This window comes from Leptonychotes weddellii, chromosome X, assembly GCF_054177405.1.
Source record: "Leptonychotes weddellii isolate Sample4059 chromosome X, ASM5417740v2, whole genome shotgun sequence".
In the NCBI taxonomy this organism is placed as follows: domain Eukaryota; kingdom Metazoa; phylum Chordata; class Mammalia; order Carnivora; family Phocidae; genus Leptonychotes; species Leptonychotes weddellii.
Window position 1 is genome coordinate 29,091,338 of NC_138385.1, and position 26,670 is coordinate 29,118,007.

Genomic DNA, 26,670 nt, shown 5'->3' on the forward strand with positions numbered 1-26,670 from the left:
ACTATTTATTACGGATGCTATGGTACCCTGTTGTGATCCCACCTTCAGGACTGAAGCGTTTACTCTCCGAGTGTTGGGATGATTGTGGACTGATAGCTTTTAGCTATAAGCCTTCCTTAAGAGTTGCCTCTGTTGAATAGAGTAGCCAGGCATAAGGCATCTCTCTTGGGGGCAGTGGAGGTATAGAGGTCTGGCCTCCTCGCTTTAACTTAGGACAACTCTGAAGGGGTATCTTAGATTCAGAGCTTCCCATGGGAGTCAACTAAGTGTGATCATTGATTTTGTTGTTTGCACCTCTTAATTTTCTTTCCCCTGGTGTTGTAGTCGTTGAGTACATGCAGAATTAGTTAGGAAACGTGATACTTTCTGGTTGTGTTTGTCTTTGCGGATTATTTATTTATTTATTTATTGGATTTTATTTATTTATCTGTCAGAGAAAGAGAGAGCACAAGAAGGGGAACGGCAGGCAGGGGGAGAAGCAGGCTCTCTGCTGAGCAGGGAGCCCGATGCAGGACTCAATCCCAGGACCCTGGGATCATGACCTGAGCCGAAGGCATATGCTTAACCCACTGAGCCACCCAAGTGTCCCTGTGTTTGTGGACTTATTTTACAGGATTCAATTTAACTTGCAAAGAAAATGAGGTGAAGTGGTTTATTTTCCCCTTCAAAGGTGCAGGGGGTGTAAGTCCTTATTGTAAGTACACCACAGTCCATCTTCTCCCTCTGCCCGATCCTGTTTTCTCCCCTTGCCCGGTGCAAATGGATCCCAAGATCACTTCCCAGTAAGCATCCTGCACACTTATCTTCATTTCAGGATTTACATCCCAGGGGAGCCCAACCTATCTCTTAGAGCTATGTATGTTTGTAAGTGTGCTATGGGTCACATAATATTTGAGAACCACTATGCCACCACCCACTTCTGTCGGCACTGCCTATAAAAAATACCTCTTTCTAATATATTCAGTTCTCTAGGTGATATGGTAATATATGTCTAGTGAGGATGTCTGAGGAGAAATGGGCCTCAACCTTGGCGAATGCATTGGCCTAATTGGGAGCTGAGAGACTGTGTGGAAACTGTGTATTTCTGCAGTAAGTAGAAACATACTGCTACCTGATGACAAGAAGCATCTTTCTCTTTTCAGACCATGAAACCTTCCAATGCTATGGAATGAAGCATATCAGTCTCCCCCCGCCCACCTTCCCTTCCACCTCCCGTTCTGTGCCATCAAAAATTCCAACCTCTTTCCATTGCCTTGATCTTGGGGAAGAGTAGCCCCCTAGCTTCAGTGTCAAAAGGTATTTCTGGCTACGGGCAGCAGTGATCTGTTGTTTCAAATGACAGTTCAACTTTTCTCTCTCTTTTTTTTTTAAAGATTTTTTATTTACTTATTTTGACGGACAGAGACACAGCGAGAGAGGGAACACAGGCAGGGGGAGTGGGAGAGGGAGAAGCAGGCTTCCCGCTGAGCAGGGAGCCTGATGAGGGGCTCTATCCCAGGACCCCGGGATCGTGACCTGAGCCGAAGGCAGACGCTTAACGACTGAGCCACCCAGGCGCCCCTCAACTTTTCTCTCTTGATGCACTGCTAAGAATCAACCTAGTCATAGTTGCAAAGGAACGAAGTATTTTTTTTTAATTTTATTATGTTATGTTAATCACCATACATTACATCATTAGTTTTTGATGTAATGATCCACGCTTCATTGTTTTCGTATAAGACTCAGTGCTCCATGCAGTATGTGCCCTCCTTAATACCCATCACCAAGCTAACCCATCCCCCCACCCCCTCCCCTCTAGAACCCTCAGTTTGTTTCTCAGAGTCCATAGTCTCTCATGGTTCATCTCTCCCTCCGATTCCCCCCCCCTTCATTTTTTCCCTTCCTTCTCCTAATGTCCTCCATGCTATTCCTTATGTTCCACAAATAAGTGAAGGAACGAGGTATTCCTGCTTTTTTCTCAGGGAACTGAAGTCATGCCAATATCATCTAGGCTCACTCATCATCAGGAAGGTATAAATGTTGAAAGAAAATGCTAGTGTATTTTGTCATTTGTTCCAGGTGTGGAGGAACAGTGGCTTAGTATAGTGACCCTGATCACAGAAGCATCCAAAGCCATTTAAAATAGAGGTAAATTAAGGTGCTCCATGACTGAAGAGCAGGGAGTTGTAAGGCCCATTTTGACATCAGGAACAGATAATACAATGCCCACAAATATTGATGATGCTCAATACATATCTGTTGAATGTAGAGTAGCTGCCAAGTTTTGGGGATAAAACCATCAACAAGATAGACATGGTCTTTTCTGTTCTTGGGGAACTTGGAGTCTGGTGGAAATAAGATGGTAATGATACCTATTGCAAAGAGGGTATATGAACCATCCGAGGCCCCTCCTTAGGTTAAGGAAGGTAGGATAATTTGGGAGCACAGTAATTCTGCTCACAAAGAAAGAGTGATGTTGCGAATATTGCTTTGTTGTTTACACCTCTTAATTGTTTTTCCTCTGGTTTTGTAGTCTTTGAGTACATGCAGAACTAATCAGAAGAGTGCTATTTTCTGGTTAAGTTTGTCTTTCTGATCTTATTTTGCAGGATGAGATTTAATATTCAAAGAAAATAAAGTGAAGTGGTATATTTTCCCTTCAAACAACACAGGGGCAAAAAAGACACATGACGTACTAGCCAACATTTAATAAATTTAATAAATTAATAGGAAGTATCACAAAAACTTGGAATGGATAACATACAGGAACCACAAATAAGACAACACTTTGCAACCACTCACAAAAAGTACCATTTGACCAAGGAGAAGATTTACAGGAAATAATATAAGGCAGTCTGTTGCACGTGTCTTAAACAGATATACATATATAATAGTACATCAAAATGATTTGTTCGACAGTAAATTCACCACGTTTACATTTATCACATGGACTTTTTTTTTTAAAACATTTACAAAAGTTTGTAGATTTAACATTGAACTGTAAGATTTATATCCAAATGAGTATATTTGTTTTATACCAAACTGCACAGAACAAATGAATAGCACACGATTTGAGAATAATTACTGTGTTGGGTACTATTAAGTACTACTACTTGATGACATAAGAATTATTAACAAATGTGCTATAAGCTATTATCATTCAACTTATTGCTAGTGCTTTTGAAAATCTGTGGTTTATATTTTATTTCTTTGTAAAACATGTGCTATGAGCTTGCCCTGATAGTTAAGAAAAGAAATCAGATGTTTCCAGTTTTCTCTAATACTCACAGTACTTCAGATCTGAATGCGTAGTCGTTTTAAGGACTGCTGAAGGGTTTCCTTCGGTCCGTTTTATATCACCTACTCTGCCTTACGTTAATACAAATCAATGGATTCATGCGACATACATGGCATACATGCTCAATGCATGCTGTGTGTCTTCAGACATCTTCGTTTCAGTAAGAATGAGATCATCTCATTCAATTTCATATAATTGTTTTAACATGCAATTCAACAGAGCTAACAGGCAGGTAGACTTTACTTTCATGGTATTTGGGCATGCTCAAGCAATTGACTGACATTTGGCAGTGTTGCTAATCAAGTAGAGACTGTATGAGTTTCCTCAAGTACAGCAGCTCTCCCACTGCCCCTGTGGCAGACTGTTGGATTTATCTATGCTGTGTGTTGAGAACATAGACCAGGGGTTTTGTGAAATTCAGATTCTGCCTTCACCGATTTCGAGATATTGAGAAGCACACCCTAAGGTGTGTAAGTAACTGTCAGGCATAAGAAATAGCATCATGAATTCTTCGGAAATTGATCCACAGTTGTGGGAAATGGACACACATGGAAATAGTGGAAACATTTGGATACTCGGCACACAGCATAGACTTCATGGTCTGACTTTAGCAATGCTTGAAAACCTTTCACGGTTAACAAACTAGTTAAATGGTACTGAATTCTTAAGCAGCAGGCCCACGAATGAAACAATGGCCAACACTTATTGTGACACAACACTGTATTTTAACAAAGATTTTAAACTTCTGGCACATAATTGCTGTACAATGAAGAGCTTGCCACTTTCACAAATTAGCTGCAGCCTTTTCCTGCACTAGAGAGTTTGGAAGGATCTGAAAATGAGATAAATTTTGTTTAAAATCCAAATGGAAACTCTGTATTTCTGTTTTTCCCAGAGTTCAGTACAAGCTTGTTTTTAATTACTTTTTTTTTTTTCACATTCTAAGGGCCTAATTCTGTAGTCCTTAATCAAGTAAAACTTCCAAGGTTTTGATCATCTATGCTTCCGGCACAAGTTTTACTCAAAAATGGACTGCGAAATTGGGTCCTATAGATAGAGGTACCATAATTACGAAAATATTTTAATAAGGCTCAAAATGCTAATTTCACTTTGTGTGTAGCACACGAATTTCCAGGATCCTGAGATCAAAACCCAATTGATGTTGAATCCTGGATTGGGAAATAACTCTGGGATCTCGTTCCCCAGTTTAATCACAGAATTAGGTATTTACTAAGGACCAGAATGAAAACACTAATTCCAGTTTGCTTGTCGTTATAATCAGAATTTGAACATTGTCCTTAAGAAGTGAAAAGCTATTGGTGTATATATCTCGTATCATCCTTCCACTTCTGTAGTCCTGGTTAACCAGCTGCTATGTTAAAATACCACTACGTTTGGGGACGGACATTGCAGCAAAATACCAACACGACATTCCGACAATGTCAAATTTTGCCCCTATATGTGACAACGAGGCTAAGTTCTACCTTTGACTCACTAATGGGTGTGACAAGGTATCAGAAGGCAGAACCTATCTTTCTGTGTTTATGTGTGTAAATGAGCAGAGCAAGAATTTAAAGTGTATATTTACTGTTAACCTGGAAAAAGATCCCACTGAATTCGTTAATTTTGGTGTGGTTGAAATAACCACTGTCATGTGCATCATTCTGGTCTCCTGCAAATGCCACCTGAGATGAACATCAACATTTCCTTATGCAGAAAAGAAAGAGAGAGAGAGAACAAAAGAAAGAGGGAGAAGGAGGGAAGGAAAGAGGAAGGAAGGGAAAGCAGAAACATCGACATTTTATGCATCAAATAATCAAAATAAGTTATTCTCAATCTATTATAAACAGTAAATATAGAACCCTAAATCTCACTGTTGTGTGCATGATTGTAAAGTACAGGGTTGCAAAGCTATATACAAAACACTTTTTATCAGACGACGATATTTACATTAGTTATAACCGCCGGAAGAATTCTAGGACCTTTCCCTACATTTGTAGCTTTACCATAGGAAAAGACTGCTGCTTGCACACTCCTAATTACACACTGCTGATCCTTTCACTAACCACGTTGGAGGGATTTACTGGTAGCTCCAAATTCTCCACTTGCATCTCTATACCGGGCTCGTTGTCATTAGCTTTCTTAATCACGGGCTCGTTGGTGTGCCGGTAAATGTTAACATTAAGCTCCCTCCCAGATAAAGCAGTAGCAGCGACTCTCGGGATCTGTCTCACGGGAGGCTTCTTTTCTGCCTTATAATTGCAGCGCAAATAGTTAGAGAAAGCCCTTCGGTAAATCTTGTTGAAAAGCGTATACACCAGAGGATTAATTCCTGAACAGACATAGCCAATCCAAACAAACACATTCAGAAGCTTTTCCATGAGCTTTTGGTTACAGGCCTTCCCACACAGAACCGACAGAATATTGGTAATGAAAAACGGGCACCACATAACCAGAAACACAAAGAAAACAATGCCAAGGACTTTCGACGCTTTCCGTTCGTTGTTGATAGCTTGCATGGTGCCCCTCGGACGTCGCTCTTTCTTCTTTCTTCTGCGTGGGTTCGTGTCTTGGTTAGGGTTGGTAGAGTTCTCTTCCTCGGCCGTGTTCCTCTTGCAGCACTTCAGAAAGTCCAGGCTTATTCCAGGCGGTTCCTCGATGTGGCCGTGCAGTAACATCAGAGCTTGACGGTGAAGAACGTGGATCGTCAGGCAATACGTAATCACCATGATCGTCAACGGTATGAAGAAAGCGACGAAGGACCCAATGAGAACAAAATTTGGGTCATTCAGCACGCACGTGGTGTTGTTGACGAACACCTTCTCTTCATCTCTCAGTCCGATCACTGGGATGGGGACGGACACACCTAAAGGGACAAAAACAACAAAAGGTAGGATATCGTTACAGCGCATTGAAGGACTGAATAGGTTTGTGCAGTGGCATACATTCAATTGCATTTTACTGAAGAAAATTCAGAACTGGCATTTGTTGAAAGCTATTCATGGCATAAGCTGATAGTCACAGGAAAGAGTAGAAGTGTGACCTCAGAAAAATGACAATTTCTTTCAGGCTAGGAATGCCTTCTCCCCAAAGTTCTGTAGAAGGGGAGGAATTCCCATTACTGCTCATGTGTAAGAGTGGACTGTGTGTGTGCTTTGTTTCATTTCCGGTTCCTGGAACTGCCCTGGCTCACAGGGGGCACTCAGTAAATAACTGTTGGATGAATGAATGCATTACAGCTACACTCAATGGCATTCATAAATTCACTGGTTCATTTTTTTAGCATTCATCTTCCACATGCAATAAAAATGATGTGTATACCACCTGTAAGAGAAATCATGCCATATCAGGGTTGGCTGGGCTGAGTTTGAGATGAATTTTTAGCTGACAGCGTCCCCTTCTACTCCCTCCTCTCCTGAGGAAAGAGGCTAAGAGGAGGAAATTTTATGTGTGAGTCCTATGGCACCAGAGCCCCGGAGCTCTGGTTACTAGAGATGGAGAGGACAGTAGGGTCCTCAGTGGTGCTGCAGGGACTAGATCTGAGCACTATGCAGAAATAATCATCTATATGCAGAAACTGAGAAGACTCTCTTTTTAGCAAGAGTCTTTTGTGAGTCGCTGGGCCTAAGAGACATCATTTCAAGGGCAAGAGACAGAGTAAAATACAGAGTTGGGAGAGATGCAGTATCCCCATTTCTGTGTGGAATTTCAAGCATTTTTAAAATGTTTTTAGAAAGAGTTTATTTATTTATTTATTTATTTGAGAGAGAGAGAGAGAAACAGCATGAGAGGGGAGAGGGTCAGAGGGAGAAGCAGATTCCCCGATGAGTCCTGAGCCCGATGTGGGACTCGATCCCAGGACTCCAGGATTATGATCTGAGCCTAAGGCAGTCGCTTAACTGACTGAGCCACCCAGGTGCCCACATTTTTTGTTTTTTAAGAATACTGAGAGGTAGTCCTTGGAGGCATGCACCTCCATTCATAAATAAGCTCACTGGTAGAAAATAGCAATGAGGAGGTGGGAGTGGAAGGGGATCTTGTGCCTCAGTCTAAGTGAGAAACTGGGACATTTGCAGAAATCTCTCTGGGAGATCTTGAAGAGATCTGGCATTGATAGGATAACTTGCAAGTAAAGTCCAAATTTCAGTGTTAATTTATTCTCCCTTGTGTCCCCAGGAAGTTGAAGCCTGGGAAAAGTCAGATTGCACTTTTAGGAATCTATCAGAGATTATTATTAGGAATCCTGGGCTGGCGGATAGTCACCCTATGAGCTGTGAGTGGAGAGAGCAGTGCACCCTCAGAGATTATGGCTGGGCGTAGGGGACACATGGAGAACTGGGACAGATCTGAAACTGAAAATCCCTTCTTGCAGTCAGCCTCAATACCCTATGTCAGGGAGAGAGTTTTGGCCGGATGACCAATAGGGAACAATGGTCAGTGGCTCTTTGCTAGAGCCCACTGAAGGTGGTGATGGTATTTCCTCTCTGGGAAAGAGAGGAAGAGAGACTGTTTGGGAAGTGATCTGTAAGCCTTCTTCCCAAGACACTGAATTTCTGAAATGACTGATCTTTTTTCTAGAGAAAGAGACCAGGTGATGGTGTGAGAAGCGATAATAAATGTGACAAGGCTCCCTGGGAGTACTAGTACATGCCCACAGTTCTGAGCCGAGGAACGCCATTCAAGAAAGTCAGGGAGGCTGTGAAAAGCAGGAGACTCTGCATACAAAAGGTATCCTCAGGTAATGCTGTGAAGATTCTAGAGGAAGAGATTTTGAACTCTGGATGGGAAGACTGATGCGTATCAGAAGGTAACTTTCACCAAGTTTGATGAAATGCATGGAGGAATTTCAACAGGCATTTGGGAGTACAAAGTACAACAGAACCCCACAGGTTACACTTTTTTTTTTTTTAAGACTTTATTTATTTGACAGAGAAAGAGAGAGTGAGAGAGCACACAAACAGGGAGAGCCGCAGGGGGAGAAGGGGAGAAGGAGAAGCAGGCTCCCCACTGAACAGTGCAATGCGCTGTGATGTGGGGCTTGATCCCAGGACCCCGGGATCATGACCTGAGCCGAAGGCTGATGCTTAACGACTGAGCCACCCAGGCCCCCCTACATTTCTTAAGTTACAAAAAGGCAGGTAAGAAGGCTGCCAGCTTGTAACATTAGAATCTTTATTCCAAAAGTCATAAATATAAGGGAGTCTTTAGAAAGCGTGTAGATTAGGCTTGCCTGAAAGAAGTCAGTATTGGCTTATCTTCAGTGAAATGTTTTAGTGAAGGGTTAGGCTGCAGGAAGTTTTCTGGAGTTAAGGAAGTGAATAGGGAATTAAGAAAAGAGGGAAGGGCTTCTTCAAAACATAATTTACAAGAGAAAAAAATTAGAGTGAGAACTTATAGGAGAGACTTAAAATACCTATCAAACAATTATAATATGTGGCCCTTCTTGGAATCTCGATGCCAACCAGCTTTGAAAAACATTCATGGCACAGCGGGAAATTTTGAATAATGACTGGCTTTTTGACGATATTAAATAATTACCATTTATTAATTTTTAAGAGAGATGTTGATATTGTGGTTATGTAGAAAAAATAGCTCTTATATTTTTAGATATACATACTGAAATATTTATGGAGTATTATGATGACTGGAGTTTATTTCAAAATAATATGGGAGGGAGAAGTAAACAGAAGTATGAATGAAACAAGACAGTCCATAAATAGAAAAATCTTAGGGCTGGATGATAAATACATGGGTCTTTACTATAATTGTACCTACTTTTGTAATCTTTGAAAGCCTCCCTAACAAAAGTTCAGGGAGCCTGGGTGGCTCAGTTGGTTAAGCAACTGCCTTCGGCTCAGGTCATGGTCCTGGAGTCCCGGGATCGAGTCCCACATCGGGCTCCCTGCTCGGCGAGGAGCCTGCTTCTCCCTCTGACCCTCCCCCCTCTCATGTACTCTCTCTCATTCTCGCTCTCTCAAATAAATAAAAAAAAAAAATTAAAAAAAAAAATTAAAAAAAAAAAAAGTTCAATACTATTTTAGAAGTGAAAAAGAAAAAAAGAAGACATAGAGGTCCTTTCTGAAGCAGGCAATGAAATCACTATTACATCTCAGATCATAAAGTTCTCCAGGACTTACTGGCCACTGCTGACCTCGGAAGTGATTACTTTAGAGCAACAGACTTGGAGTTCTGAGTAGAAAGACTACCACTTTGACATAATTGTAGGAAAGAAGGCCATTTTCTGCCAAAGTGCTGGAAGAAAAACTCATACTTTCTCAGGATCCTATAGCAAGACCAGAGGGGAGTGTGGGGGAACTCCTCCCCTTCCGACCTCTCCCACCCTAGCAATGTGGGAAGTAGAGACTTGGTCTGGGGAAACTGCATTCACTCTGGAGGAATCCTGATAAGGATAGACAAACCTACACTCAGGAAACAAGTGCTGGAGTGGAGATTCAGTTCCCTAGAGGAAATGCTGCACAATCTTCTAGAGCTACCTGAAGTCTCGTCTCTGGGGAAGGCCTTACACACTGACCAGAAGAGCAGAGCCCATCTCTGCAGTAGGATTAGCTTGTTTCTGCTAAAAGATTTATTCACTTTCCTAAAGGACTCTAGGGCCTAAAATAGGCCTGTGTTAAAGGATAACAAAAGACTGACTCCAGATGAGCTGAAGCTGTTATTGGATATGTGAGGCCAATTTTATCTGTGGCACCTATTTGTATAATTTTATGTACATTGAGTAAAGAGTGATTCCAAAGCTGCCTTTTTGCTGAGTCTATCTTACATTCCAGGCACTGAGCCAGGCATTTCACTGACATTATAGATGTAAACTGTATTATCTCAATTTGGTTAAAAACTCTGTAATACAGATTTTAGTAAAGTAGCTTAGCCCCTTTACCAAGTTTATGCCATTATTAATTTTCTTTTTCTTTTTTTTTTAAGAAACCATGAATGCAGTCAACAAAACAAGAAGAAACTCAAGATTTTTTGACAATATTTGGAAATTATAAATAATAGCAACAAGTGAAGCAGCATTCATAATGATATATATTGTAGGATTATCTTATTCAGTACTTAAAAAAAGTAAAGGTATGTGTCAGCAGTTCTCAAAGTGTAGTTCAAGGACGCTGGGGGGTCACTGAGACTGTATTAGAGGGTTTGCTAGATTTCCTTTTTCCAACTATTTGTCTTTAAAACTGTGTTTTCTTCATAAACTTCAACCCGAAGAACACATCACAAGTTGAATGCAGATACAGATATGAGAATTCAACTGTCTTTCCATAAAACTAAACATTGAAGAGATTTTCAAGATTGTAAAATGTGGTTTTCATAAAAATGTTATTTATGTTAACCTTTAAAGGGTTCATTCTTGTTATTTAAAATGAAATGACTCATAAATAGTTAAAACATTTCTCAGTTTTAATTTCAAATACAACAAATATCAATAGGTATAATCCACATAACAAAAGCTTTTGGGGGTCTTCAATTATTTTGAAGAGTATAAAGGGGTCCTGATACCACTGAGTTTGAGAACTGCTCTTCTATGTTAATAGACAAAGTTATTTCAACCCTGGAGAGTTAAGTTCAGCAAATGAGGAAAGTCTTTCTCAGTATTTTAAATTTGTCAACCAGTAGAAATTCAGGTGATATAATGTCAGGTAAATATAAAACAGCATCAATAATAGCAAAAAACTACATGCACCATCTTATTCATTCTTATAAAAATTCTGAAAGGCACATGGTATTTGGTGAAGTTAACTTCAGAAAAATTAAGTAATTTTAGTAAGTGTAATTGGAGCAGTCTTTGATATTTTTAAAACCTTTGAGTTGGCCAAGGAGAAAGAGTGAGAGTGAACTATCATAGAAAATACCAGGTACAAATAACAATTGCAGTACTGATAACTACCTTTTACCGAGTGCTTCCTATTTGTCATACATGGAGTCAAGTATTTTACGATTATTACATACTTTCACATATTATCTTACTCAATCCAGACAAAACATAGAGAGAAGGAATTATTAACTAGAATCACTTAATCTTTCTGAAATTAACTTCAATGAGTCTTTATCAGTCTTCTTCAGAGTTTTAGAAACAACAAAAAAATTATAATTCACGTTCGGCTGAAAATATCAAGTACTACTTCAACCAATAAGCAGTCAAACAGTTTGCATGCATTATCTCATTTAGTTCTCAAAAAACCCTGAAAAGTATTATTTATTAAGATTATTTAAATTCAGAGACAAAAGTACTTTCAATACACATATAGGGTCTTAGCACTTTAGAAATGCTGAATTCATGAACAGTTATCGTTTATGTCTTTATTGAAAATATCGCCACTACTCCCATGACTGCGGCTACGGTTACGACTGTGACCATTACCGCCTACAGCTGTTACAACTCCTATCACTCACTGAGTACTCGCTACCTCTGGTACTTCATCTGCAGCACATACTTGGCATGCATTATCTCCTTCCAGCCTCGTAAAAGTCATACAATAACTTGCTAAGGTTATTTACTTCAAGTAAGGCAAGTAAATCCAGAAAATATATAAAGATGTTCACATTGTTTCTTAAAGCCTCGAATTCAAGCAACACAGATCAATTCTCTTCAAACTCTCAGACAATAATACCATATGCCAATGATTCTTAGATGCACAATTTCTTTCAGATTTCAACATCTTTGAAAGCGTGATGGGTCTCATGACTGAAAGTCTCTTACAATCACCGTTGGCCAGCCCCTAGTCACTATATAGTTGTCATTGCCAGTACCTCTGTGTGAACCTGTTCTGAAAAACTTTTTGATCTCTTCCAGTAAAATCAAAATTATCAGCTGCAAAATTTGCAAAATGGGTATCAGCGGCATGGTAGTAATTCAGTGTGAATGAAGAATTATGTCAAAACAGGTAACGGGATGGAATGTTCTGAAGAAGGCTCCCTCAACAGTGTCAAGTGTCACAGAAAGGTCTAGAATTAAAAACATTTCCTCTGTCTTTGAAAACGAGGAGGTCACCGGTGATTATAGAGAGAACAATTATAGTGGAGTAGTGAAGACAGGAAACAGATTGACAGGAAATAAATAAGAAATGGTGATTCAAAGGAGGAGAGAGAGATTATAGAATAAATTTCCTGGGACAAATTGGCCAGCATCAAAATGCAAACATTCTTCTAAACTGCAAGGCTATCTTTAGTAATACAACATCTTATGAAAACTGAAGGGCAATCTCAAAGGTATCTATTTCTACGAGTTGTTTTTCATGGAAAAAACTTTTTTCAAAGACACCTAGGAGGACCACGCAATGTCAAGCTCACATGCATGGTCCTTGCCTCATGGAGTAATAAATGAATCTCTTGCATGTGGGAGTTGATAGCAGAAGATGAAGGAACTATGTTCAGAGAAGAACATAGAAGACAAAACAACGCAAGCTGTGTTGCCTTTGTTTTCAGGTGATAAAATGTGATGGAGTTGCAGAGAGAAGCATTGTGCATGCTTTGGCAAATACATCAGTATGATGTTTGTGCAGTGAGAATGTTAAGAAATTCAGAGTCAGGTTCAGAGGCAACTTTGAACTTCAAGGGGTTTTTAGGTTTAAGAAGAGTAGGGACATAGGCATGTGTGAATAAGGGATAGAGTTAGCGATAGTAGGGGTACGAAGAACTTAAATGACTGAAGGAAGTTGAACTAAAAGAGGAAGACTATAAACAAGGAAAGCAAGAGAAGACAGCCCATGAGCTAACAAGATGAATGTTCAGGGTTTGTAAGATATACTGTGAAGAGAATCTGTGAAAAGGTGGGTGGGGAAGGTCTTAGTATTTAACTACAACATGGCTGAGGGCATGAGAAAGTGAAATTGGAGGTAGTGCTGAAATATGACCACATGACTACCAAGAGGTAGTAGACTATGCCACCCCAAAATATGCCTCATTGGCATAAAGATTATTTTGAGAAATTGCAAACACAGGGAAAGCTCTGAAAACAAAGTAGAAGTTACCTTTTTGTGAGAGAAATTTGCATCCATAAAGGAAATCTCCCTATGAAGGGTTTTCCTCTCTGTACCAGGAAGAGAAGGATGACTAAATCAGGAGAGGAGATAGTCTTATTAATGGAGAAGGCACCCACTTAAATCTGCATAACACAATTTACCCTTGTTTACTGTGTTTTTCCAAGTAATCTCCCATAACTGGTCTCCCAACCCACATCTTTGTTGTTAGCTGAAGATGGTATTTAAGGTGGTGCCTTGCACCATCTGGAGAAGTTACTCAGTTTTGTTCTGTTTTGTTTTTGTATATCCCATGTATACAGGGTATCTACATGTTATTAAATGTTTGTTTGTTTTTCACTTGTTAATCTGTCTTTTATTACTGGAGGTCTAAGCTAAGGCCTCAGAAAGGTAGATGGAAAATTATTTTTCCCTCCTGCATTACTCACAAACTAATGATGTTTGAGAAGACTAAGATTATATTTTAGATTATATTCAAGATTAATTAAGATTAATAATGTGCTTACATGTTAAGGGTGAAAGCTAGTAGAGTGGAAGAACTTAAAGATGCAAAAAAGAAAGGTAACAGATGATGGAATAAGGTCCCCGAGGAGGCAAAGTCAGAAACAATTGGAAGAATTACACTAGGAATTAAGAATGGCTGTTACTTTACATTAGAAGAGATGGTAATGTGAATGGGTGGTAGAAATTATCAAGGCCTACATGAAAAGGTAAAAGAAGGATAAATAGAAATGAGAAATAACTGGTAGATGGCAAAAAACAGAACCGTTAACTTGATGCACAAAATGATTTAAGTGGATATTTGTTGATTCTGTGAAGCAATGAGAAATAAGGAGAGTGAATGCAGATAGGTGAATGTAGATAGTAAGCTTTTCTTAAAAATAAAATCAGATAGTTGAACACTCTTATATGCTACTGGGAAAATATTCGGAAGAGAGTTTGAAGATGCAGGAAAAATAAAGAGAAAATGGGCAATGGAACAAGGCTCTGAGAACCTGAGAATAAATGGACTGCTGGGTCCCTAGGCAGAAAGTGAAGACTTGGGTAGAAGGTGGCCTCAGTTCTTTTGTAACAGGTAAGAAAGGTATTATGCAAGGGAAAGAAGAGTCTAAATAAAGGGAAAAGTAGAAAGGATTAAGGGAAATAAATAAACTTTTGAGATATTTAGGAAGTTCCATTTATAAGACATGGTGATAGATTGGATATGGCATGTGAGAGAGAAGGAGTCGTCAAAAGTAATTACAAGTTTCTAGTTTGTGTCCTTAGGTAGATGGGGTTGCCATTAAGCATAGGATCATAGGTGAAGAGCAAGATTGTAGCAGGGAAGGTAATGGACTCTGGATTGTGTTATGTTAGAAGTGCTTGTTGAGGATCAATATGAAATTCTATGGGAATATAGGTGTTTCGAACTCAGGAGATAGGTGTGAGCTGGGGACAGGACATTTCTTATAAGGGGAAATTACAAGGGAAATTACAATCTTTTAAGGAGAACTTTTGTGGAAAGAAGAAGGATCAGAAAAGAATCTAGGGCAGGGGGTTCTAAACCTTTTTGTAAGTATAGACCTCTCAGAATAATGTTTTTGAATGGATAAAACAACACAGGGGATTGCAAAGGAAACAAAATTATTTTGGCATTCTGCTATCAAACATTAAAGACCAACTTTAGAAACAATAATATATGTGTTTTTTAATTAACACATTAAATATCTAATAGCTACTCAAATTTTGAAATAGTGCCAGGGTTTATCATATGTCAAGATATCTGCCAGAACTGAATGTGATTTTTAATTATCTGTGATTCCTATTGGTGATAATAATATAGATACTGCAAATTACTATTCTGGTTTATTGCCTACATTTGTAATTGGAGTAAATCCCAAATTTCAGTTATTGGTTAGTTAAAATAAAGATGTTAATTTTTTTCAACATCAGACTTTACAAATTCCCAGCTACAGTCATGATGTAGTAGCTGGTATCAAAATTAGACTTAACTTCTTGCTATAAACAACTATAAAAACTGGCAAGAAAAGACTATCATTTTCTAATAATGGTGGCGTAGCTTATGGAAGACCAGCACTCCTGCTAATAACAATCATAAATTGTGAACAAAATTTTAAAAACCCAACATTTGAAGGTACGTAAGGGTGAGCAAAAATCATGTAGAAATTACAGAAGACTCAGCCATTGAATGAGGAAAACATGTTGTTTGAGTTCCAGATTTATATGTCTCTTCCCCTGAGGGCATTCTCCAGCATGGAGGTTAGACCTCAAAGCAGAAAGTTACAGTCTAGGGGCACCAGAGTGTCACAGTCAGTTGAGCATCTGACTCTTGGTTTTGGCTGAGGTTGTGATCTCAGGGTCGTGATTTCGGGGTCATGAGACTGGGCCTTGTGTTGGGCTCCATGCTGGGCATGGAGTCTGCTTCACATTCTCTCTCCCTCTCCCTCTGCCCCTTTGGCTCATGTGCTCTCTCTCTCTCTCAAATAAATAAATAAGTCTTTAAAAAAAAAAAAAGAAAAGAAAGTTACAGTCTAACTGAGCTGTGGAGTAACATAATAGCATTAAGATCTGCCAGAACAGCTAGGATTTGAAGAGTGCAGTCAGAGAAAGGACAAGCCACAGGGAGGAGGGACCATAAAATATCTATAGAAAGTTCCCTCCATTTTTTTTCCTGACACCTGAATCCTTTATGTGTGAGATTCCAAAGAACCCATGGAGCAAGCAACATTTGAAGGGATGAAAGTATTTAATAGAAATCTCAACAGTTGTCTATGGCAGAGAAAACAAAGTTGGGAGTTCGCATCACATCATTAGAAAAGCTTAGTAAATACCTTGGCCTTTCATTTATGCTCAGAAGGAGCATACCTTAGGAAAAAAGCCAGTTTCTGAAGATTAAAGGATTTGCCCTAGGACTGAAAACAAGAGCTTTTAAAACCCGGAGCCTACCATAAGAAACAAAAAACAATGCTTCTCTAAGCGTATATTTATAAAATTACTAGACATACAAAAAAACAAAACCCCAGAAAAATGTGACCCATAATAAAGAGGAAAATAAGTAAATAGAAACAGACCCACACATGATCCAGATATTGAAATTAACAAAGGCTTTAACTGGCATAAATATGTTAACAATTTACCAGAAAAGACAGATATGTGGTGGTAGACATGGGAATTTCAGGATAGATGTGAAAACTAAAGAAAAGAGGATATCCTGCAACTAAAAAAAAAAAAAATTCATTACTTAAAATTAAAAAAAACACATTGGATGGGATTAATAGTAGAAACAATGATCAATGAACTTCAAGAAGGTCAATGCATATCATTTAAACTTAAGCACAATGAAAAAAAAGATTTTTAAAATTGGACTCATGTTTCCAGCCATGATAGAGTTCTTGGTACCAGAGTTGCCATTCTGCCAAAAACAACCATAAAACTAAACAGAATATATATATATATATATATATATATATATATATATATATATTTTTTTTTTTTTTTTTTCTTTTCAAGCATTTGGAAATAATCTGTGTAGGACTGTATTTTTAAGATGAGGGAGAAACTTGAGATAGTGCTATATTCACACTTTCCCTCTATATGGAGACAATTTCTTCACTGTGGCACAGGGAAGGAAAGCCCAAGTAGGGGTTGGCTGTCCTGCTGAACTAAGGAAACAGAGATCAGCATTCAGGACTCCCAAAACACCTAGAATTTCCTCATCAAGGTGTAAAAGAACAGAGAACTATGCAGAAGGGGAGACCAAGAAGTATTTGTAAGCATACTTCCAGGTACATGGTTGAGAGCTAGGTTACACAGTGAGATTCCATAAGGCCTAGAAGTGAGTGGCAGCGATGAGAATAAGAACAGAACAGATATACTAGAGGTTACACAGTTCTAGAAGTTGGAGTCTGGCCCATCCAGAATGAAGAGACCATATTAGCCCATCACTAACATCTTGAGGATTCGGCTGAAACAAAAGAAAGTATATACTTAGTAGTAAGGATCATGTTCTTAAAAGATTCACTATTATAAAACCTAACCCCAAACCTGAATAGAATCAAGAAAAACAGAAGGAAATTCATAGCATGCCAGCCTGAAATTGAATACTCTTTAAAAGAAAACAACACCTTCTAGACTTTTTGTACTGTACCATCTACAGTGCCCTTCATAAAATAAAAGATGGATATGAAGAAATAGGAAATTATGATAGTAATCACAAAAAAAGCAGTCAATGAAAACAGACTCTGGTTCCACCTACTGTTGGAATTATCAGATAAGAATTTGCAGCAACTATTACAAAATAATGATGTTGAAGGACTTAAAGCCAAATATGGTCCAAATGAATGAAGAGATGCTGGCTCTTGGCAGAGAAATGTAAATTATAACAAAGAATGGAATGGAAATTTTGGAACTATGAGGTAAAATACATGAATGAAAACTAAACTGGAGAAGTTTTACAGATGATTGGAGATGGCAGAAGAAAGGAATTACAAACTTAAAGACACTCACAAAAATTAATTGGAAAAGGTTGGGGGAGCTAAGGTGGGGGTATAGTAGGAGGACTTGAGGGCTTGCCTCATCCCTCGAACACAGCTAGATAACTATCAAATCATTCTGAATACTCAAGAAATTGACCTGAGGACTGACAGAACAAACTGCACAACTAGAGGGAGAGAAGAGGCCACATGGAGGAAGGTAGGAAGTGCGGAGATATGGTTTGGAGGAGAAATGGATCACAGGTGCTGTGGAAGGGAGGGAGCTGTGGTCGTGGAGAAAGGTGAGAGAGAGGGGAGCAAACAGGGGTATCCACAAGGAGAGCAATTCTCCAAAGCCACTGGCTGGGAAAATGAGAGGGGCTAATTTTCATGAGTTTTTACAACCAGCAGGGCTCAAAGAGTGGAGTTTTAGAGGTCAGCAGGCTTGGCCAAGATAGAGCCCTGAGGGTGCCGCCCTACTCCTGGAGAGAAGGCAGGTGAGCAGCACTGGGGCAGACGGCACAATCTGAGGATCACCTAAGGGGCATGGAGAGAGAGACTGTTAGCTCTTCTTGGAGCACATCCGTGAGAGGTGGCATTCGCAGAGATGCCTCTCTGGGAATAAAGGAGTCAGTGGGCACTGCTTCCCTCACCTCCCCCTCAGCATAGTGCAGAGACACCTGCTAAGGGCGGCTAACCTAGACACTGGCTGTTTAGCCAGCTTGCTCCAAACCCCATGCCCATGTGCTCTGGCACAACTGCCCTTCTTGGTCAAACCAGCATTTATCCCAGCACAGCAGGACTCTCCCCCCGGAGACCAGTGTAGGCCCCCGCCACAGCATGTCCTTAAAGTTTGGAGTTTTAAAAGTCAGCAGGTTTGGCTGGGATAGAGCCCAAGGGGCACTGCACTGCTCCAGGCAGGCAAGCAACTCGGAGACAGACTGCTTGAAAACAACCATCTGAAAAATGCCTATGAGGCATGAAGGGAAATGTTTTGTTCTTTTGGGAGTACTTTTCTAAGAGCAGCAAGCACGGAGACTTCTCTCTGGAGACAAAGGAGTTGGCTGGTGCCACTTCCCTTCTTTGCCCCTCAGCATAAACCAACTTCAGTAAACAGCACAGTGCCAACACTGGCTGCTTAATCTGCTTACACCAAGTCCTGCTCCCCTGTGTTCTGCTGGTACTGCTTTTCTCAGGCAAGTGTGCCGAAGACCAGCACAGCAGGCCCCTTCCCCAGAAGACCAGCACAAACTCCTGCCCCCACCATGTCTTCTGACCATAGAGTTCTGCAAGGCTTTAGTTCTAGTGGAAGTATCATCAGGTCTCATTTAACAGGCAGACCAGAGCATGCCTAGTTAAAACTTGCCACACTCTGGCCAAGGTCCAACACTGCCCACTGTAAGCAAGAACAGCCTCTGAAGACAACTGACCTGAGGGAAAGAGCAGCCCAAACATAACAGCAGAGTATATGCAGCACACACCAGAGACACTCTCTGAAGCCCCAGGACCTGGACACTATATGACCTCTTCTTCATAAAGCCATTACTCTCAGGAGCAGGAAACTTAACAGGCTTTTCTAATACACAGAAGAAGATAGAGACTTAGACAAAATGCCAAGAGAGAGGAATTCACCCCAAAAGAAAGAGTAAGAAAGGTCATGGCCAGAGATCCAATCGAAACAGATATAAGTAATATGCCTGCTTGAGAATTTAAAACAACAATCATAAGGATACTGGGTGGGCTTAAGAGAAGCATGGAAGACATCAGAGAGACCCTTACCATAGAGATAAAGAGTTAAAAAACAGTAGGAATTAAAAATACAATAACTGAAATTCAAAACCACCCAAATGTAATGATCACAAGGATGGAAGAAGCAGAGGAATGAATAAGTGCTATAGAAGCTAGAATAATGGAAAATGATGAAGCTGAACAAAAGAGAGAAAGAATTATGGATCATGAGAATAGACTTAGGGAGCTCAGTGACTCCATCAAATGTAATAACATTTGTATCATAGGAGTCCCAAAAGAAGAAGAAGAGAGAAAAGGGAGCAGAAGGTTTATTTGAGGAAATAATAGCTGAAAACTTTCTTAATCTGGGGAAGGAATCAGACATCCAAATCCAGAAGGCATGGCGAACTCCCATCAAAATCAAAATCAACAAAAGCAGGCCAACACCAAGGCATATTGTAGTTAAATTTGCAAAATATAGTGATAAAGAAAAAACTTACAAGGGAAGACCCATAAAGCTAGCTGTAGATCTCGCCACAAAAACTTGACAAGCCAGAAGGGAGTGGCATGATATATTCAACATGCTGAATGGGAAAAATCTACAGCCAAGAATACTCTATCCAGCAAGGCTATCATTCAGAATAGGAGAGCTAGAGAGTTTCCCAGACAAACAAAAACTAAAGGAGTTTGTGACCACTAAATCAGGCCTACAAGAAATATACTTTTTAAAGATTTATTTATTTATTTGAGAGAGAGAGAGAGTGAGAGAGAGAGAGCAGGGGGAGGGGAAAGGGAGAGAGACAGAGAGTGTTTCCAGCAGACTCCCTGCTAAACACAGAGCTTGACACAGGGCTTGATCCCATGACCCTGAGATCATGACCTGAGCTGAAACCAAGAGTTGGATGCTCAACTGACTGAACCACCCAGGCACCCCTGCAAGAAATATTAAAGAGGACCCTTTGAGTGGGAATGAAAGACTAAAAGTGACAAAGACTAGAAAGGAACTGAGAAAATCTCCAGAAATAACCACAAGACAAGCAATAAAATGGCACTAAATGCATTATCTATTAATAATCACTCTGAATGTAAATGGACTAAATACTCCAATCAAAAGACATACAGTGTCAGAATGGATTAAAAAAAAAAAGAGAGACTCACTGATATGCTGCTTACAAGAGACTCATTTTAGACCTAAGGACACCTGCAGATTGAAAGTGAGGGCATGGAGGGCACCTGGGTGGCTCAGTCGGTTAAGCATCTGCCTTCGGCTCAGGTCGTGATCCCAGGGTCCTGGGATCGAGTCCCGCATCGGGCTCCCTGCTCTGTGGGGAGCCCGCTTCTCCCTCTCCTCCCCACTTGTGCTCTCTATCTCACTATCTCTGTCTCTCTCTCTCAAATAAATAAAATCTAAAAAAAATTAAAAAAAAAAAAAAGAAAGTGAGGGCATGGAGAAACATCAGTCATGCCAATAGAAGTCAAAAGAAAGTCAGAGTAGCAATACTTATATCAGAAAAACTAGATTTTTAAAACAAAGACTGTAACAAGAGATGAAAGGCATTATATCATAATTAAGGGGTCTATCCAACAAGAAGATCTATCAATTATAAATATTTATGCCCCCAACTTGGGAGCACAGAAATATATAAACCAATTAATAACCAACATAAAGAAACTCATTGATAACAATACAGTAATAGTAGGGGACTTCCAGCACTTGATTAACACCCCACCTACAACAGTGGACAGAGCATCTAAACAGAAAATCAACAAGGAAACAATGGCTTTGAAAGACACACTGAACCAGATATATCCAGAACATTTCATCCTAATGCCCCAGAATATAAATTCTTCTCAAGTGCACATGGAACATTCTCCAGAATGGATCACATAGTGGGTCACAAATCAATCCTCAACAAGTACAAAAAGATTGAGATCACAGCATGTATCTTTTCTGAACGCTATGAAACTTGAAGTCAATCACAAGAAAAAAATTTGGAAAGACTACAAATGCATGGAGGTTAAGCAACATGCTACTAAAGAATGAATGGATCAACCAGGAAATCAGAGAAATAATAAAAAAAATACATGGAAACAAATGAAAATGAAAACATGACAGTCCAAAACCTTTGGGACGCAGCAAAAGCAGTCATAAGAGGGAAATACATTGCAGTACAGGCCTACCTCTAGAAGTAAGAAAAGTCAAATAAACAACCTAACCTTACACCTAAAAGAGCTAGTAAGAGAACAACAAATGAAGCCTAAAGCGAGCAGAAGGGAGATAATAAAGATTAGAACAGAAATAAATGATATAGAAACTAAAAAGCAGTAGAACAGATCAATGAAACCAGGAGCTGGTTCTTTGAAAATATTAATAAAATTGATAAACCCCTAGCCAGACTTATCAAAATGAAAAGAGAAAGGACCCAAATAAATAAAATCACAAATGAGAGTGGAGAGATCACAACCAACACCATAGAAATACAATTATAAAAGAATATTATGAAAAACTATATGCCAACAAACTGGACAGTCTGGAAGAAATGGATAAATTTCTAGAAACATATAAACTACCAAAACTGAAAAAGAAGGAATAAAAAACCTGAACAGACTGATAACCAGCAAGGAAATTACATCAGTAATCAAAAATCTCCCAAAAAACAGAAGTCCAGGGCCAGACAGCTTCCCAGAGGAATTCTACCAAACATTTAAAGAAGAGTAAATATCTGTTCTTCTCAAACTATTCTAAAAAATAGAAATGGAAGGAAAACTTCCATACTTATTCTATGAGGCAAGTATTACCTTGATTCCAAAACCAAACACAGACCCCACTAAAAGAGAACCTCAGGCATCCCTAAGGATCCATCCCTAAGGATGCATCCCTAAGGAACATGGATGCAAAGATTCTCAACAAAATACTAGCAAAATACTAGCAAATTGAATCCAACAGTACATTAAAATAATCATTCACCACAATCAAGTGGGATTTATTGAGGGCTGCAGGGTGGTTCAATATGCACAAATCAATCAATGTCATACCACATTAATAAAAGGAAGGGTAAGAACAAATATTGTTAAAATGTCTATACTACCCAAATAATCTACACATTTAGTACAATCCCTATCAAAATACCACCCACATTTTTCACAGAGCTAGAAAAATCCAAAAATTTGTATGGAACCACAAAAGACACCAAACAGCCAAAGGAATGTTGAAAAAGAAAACCGAAGCTGGAGGCATCACAATTCCAGACTTTAAGTTATATTACAAAGCTGTAGTGATCAAAACAGTATGGTCCTGGCACAAGAACAGACACATAGATCAATGGAACAGAATAGAAAACCCAGGGATGGACCCACAACTCTATGGTCAACTAATTTTTGGCAAAGCAGGAAGGAATACCCAATGGAAGAAAAAGACAAATGGTGCTGGGAAAACTGGACAGCAACATGCAAACGAATGAAACTGGACCACTTTTACTACATCATACACAAAAATAAATTCAAAATGGATTAAAGACCTAAATGTGACATAGGAAGCCATCAAAATCCCAGAGGAGAACACAGGCAGTAATCTCTTTGACATTGTCCATAGCAGCTTCTTACTAGATATGTCTCCTGAGGCAAGTGAAGCAAAAGCAAAAATAAACTATTGAGACTTCATCAAAATAAAAAAGCTTCTGTATGGTGAAGAAAACAATGAACAAAACTAAAAGGCAACCTATAGAATGGGAGAAGAGAATTGCTCATGATATATCTGATAAAAGGTTAGTATCCAAAATCTATAAAGAATTTACACAACTCAACACCCAAAAAACAAATACCCAGTTAAAAATGGGCAGAAGCCTTGAATAGACATTTTTCCAAAGAAGACATCCAGATGGCCAGAAGACACATGAAAAGATGCTCAGCATCACTGATCATTAGGGAAATACAAATCAAAACTACCATGAGATATGACCCCACACCAGTCAGAATGGCTAAAATTAACAACACTGAAAACAACAGGTATTGGAGGGGATGTAGAGAAAGGGGGACCCTCTTGCACTGTTGGTGGGAATGCAAACTGGTGCAGTCACTCTGGAAAAACAGTATGGAGGTTCCTAAAAAATTTAAAAATAGAACTACCCTATGATCCAGCAATTGCACTACTTGGTATTTACCCAAAGGATACACAAACACCGATTGGAAGGGATACATGCATCCCAATGTTTATAGCAGCATTATCAGCAATAGCCAAATTATGGAAAGAGCCCAAATGTCCATTGACTGATAAATGGATAAAGAAGTGGTATATATACACAATGGAATATTATTGAGCCACCAAAAAGAATGAAATCTTGCTATTTGCAAGGACATGTACAGAGCCAGGGAGTATTATGCTAAGATGGACATAGGGGGAAAAAAAGAGACACAAACTAAGAAAAAGGCTCTTAACTATAGAGAGCAAATGGAGAGAGATGGGCAGTGGGAAGGGTTAAATAGGTGATGGGGATTAAGGAAGGCCCTTGAAATGAGCACTGACTAGATGTTGTATATAAGTGAGGAGTCACTAAATTCTATACCTGAAATTAATATTACACTATGTTAACTAACTAGAATCTAAATAAAAACTTGAAAAAAATAATTGGAAGAACAAAGAAAAAAGATTTAAAAAATTAAGATTTTCATTGACCTATGGAACAGTATAAAGCACTCTAACACACATGTAATAAGAGTCTCAGAAGAAGAGGAGAAATAATGGGGCAGGAAAATATTTGAAGAGATAATGGTAAAAATTTCCCAAATTTGGTGAAAAGTATTAATCTATAGATCTATGCAACTCAACAAGCCCTTAGTGGAATAAATTCAAAGGAAATAAATAATAAGTGTATTATAAGCAAACTACTTTTAAACAATATAAATAATAAATCTAAAGGCAAGAGAAAAATAATACATTTCATAGAGAGGATTAATATAGAAATGTCCAAGGACTTTACATCAGATACTATAGAAGACAGAAGATATTAAAACTGTCTTTAAATAGAACAAAGTAAAAACAAAACAAACCTGTCAACCTAGAATTTTATGAGGGTAAAGTTAAGACATTTTCAGACAAAATAAAGCTAGGAGAATTTATTGCCAGTAGATCTTCACTAAAAGAAATGCTGAAGGAATGTTTTAGGCTGATTGAAATAATAACAGGTGGAAATTCAGATCTACTGGAGCATAAACTACATCTTAATAATTTCCAAAGACTGAAATGTTCTATAATACCTTTTGACAACATCAGAATTAAATACCTAAGTTGTTCACAGGCCAAAAAAGAAATCACAAGTAAATGTGGTAAAATATTTGGATAAATATGTTGAAAACACAACATATAAAATCTGTGGACATTGCAAAAGCAGTGTTCAGAGGCTATTTTAGCTGTAAGTGTCCATATTAGAAAAAAAGGAAAGGGTTAAAATCAGTGACCTCAGTTTCCACAATAAGAAATTTTTACAAAGAAAAAATTACATCCTACGTAGAAGGAAAGAAATAATAAAGACAAGAACAAAAATCAGTGAAAGAGAAAACAAAAATGAGAGAGAAAACTGGCAAAGCAAAAGTTGATTCTTTGCAAAGTTTAATAAAATTGATGAGTCTCTCACAAGACACACCAAGAAAAAGCAGGTGGAAAGAAGACAGAGAACACAAATTATCAATATCAAGAGTGAAAGAGAGGATATCACCACATAACCTACAGATATTAAAAAATAAGGAGATACTATGATTAGTTATGATCAGCTTTATGATCTGCTTCATGTATAATGTAAGAATCATATAATAGTACAAGTCTGTTTATACCCACCGACATATGTGCAATTGTTTCCATATGGTTTATTTCTAAATATGGTACAACCCTACAACATATTGTTATAATTTTTCTTTGAGTAACTACTTAACTTTTAAAAAACACAATAAGAGAATGTATGCTTTTTATATGCTTCAAGTGTTTTATTTTCTCAATCTTTCTCCTTGCTTTCTGAGATCCATGCATCTTAGATGACTTTCTAGAGCCCTATAAGCTGTTGATGCTCTGTTGATTTTTAAAAGAAATTTACCTATTGAGTATAGTTTATTGGCACATAAAAATAGACAGATTTCAATTATACATTTGCATGAGGTTTTATAAATGTATATACATGTGTAATTACCACATCAAATATATCAAAATAATATCAAAATAATAGAAAAATTTCAACACTGCAGATAGTTTTCTCATGTCACTTTCTAGTCAGTGTCCTTGAGCTCAGAAAATGACTATTTGGATATCTATCAATATAGATTAGTTTTGCTGTTCCACAACTTTACATAGATGGAATTATATAGGATCTATGCTTATGTATTTGGCTGCTTTTGGTCACTATAATGGCTGTCAAATCACCCTTATTTTTGGTTGTATCACTAGTTTTTATTGTAAATATACTTTTGCAAGAACTTTTGCTGCTATTTTCACATGTTGACGGACATTTGGGTTATTTCTAGTATTGGACTATTATGAATAAAGTAGCTGTGAGTATTTGTGCATAATTTTTTTGTGTATATGGGCATACATATTATGTGGGTAAATATAAACAGTAGAGTGATAGGGTAGATGCATATATACCTTTTTTTTTTTAAGATTTTATTTTTTATTTATTTGACAGAGAGACACAGCGAGAGAGGGAACACAAGCAGGGGGAGTGGGAGAGGGAGAAGCAGGCTTCCCGCCGAGCGGGAAGCCCGACGCGGGGCTCGATCCCAGGACTCTGGGATCATGACCTGAGCTGAAAGGCCGACGCTTTAATGACTGAGCCACCCAGGCGCCCCACATATATACCTTTTAAAAGAAATTGCTCAAGTACCGTTTTGCACTCCCATCAGCAAATTACGAAAGTCTCAGTTGCTACTAATTCTTGCTACTCTTTGGTACCCTTTTCAATTTTAGTAATTCTAGTGGGTGATAAGCTGTCTCTTGTAGTTTTAAAGTTGTATGACCCTCATGATACTGAGTATTGTTTCATATATTTATTACCATTTGGATACATTCTTTTATAAAAAGTGTCCATGATTTTGCCCATTTTTAATTGAGTTGTTTGTCTTATTATTTAATGGTAAGAGTTCTTTATATATTTTGATACAAGTTTTTTTTTGTGAGAAATATCTTGTCAATATTTGTTCTGAGGCTGTGGCTTGT

The 26,670-nt window shown here is 38.6% G+C and overlaps 1 protein-coding gene across 1 annotated transcript in view; it reads right to left on the minus strand.

Moving 5' to 3' along the window:
* Window positions 1-2,720: 2,720 nt before the first annotated feature.
* HTR2C (5-hydroxytryptamine receptor 2C) overlaps window positions 2,721-26,670 on the minus strand; it is a 142,893-nt gene continuing 118,943 nt past the window's right edge. The window contains exon 3 of the mRNA XM_006728248.3: window positions 2,721-6,143. Within this exon, the coding sequence (XP_006728311.2) occupies window positions 5,317-6,143 (827 nt within the window). The 3' untranslated portion in view covers window positions 2,721-5,316. The remainder of the gene's footprint in view (window positions 6,144-26,670) is intronic.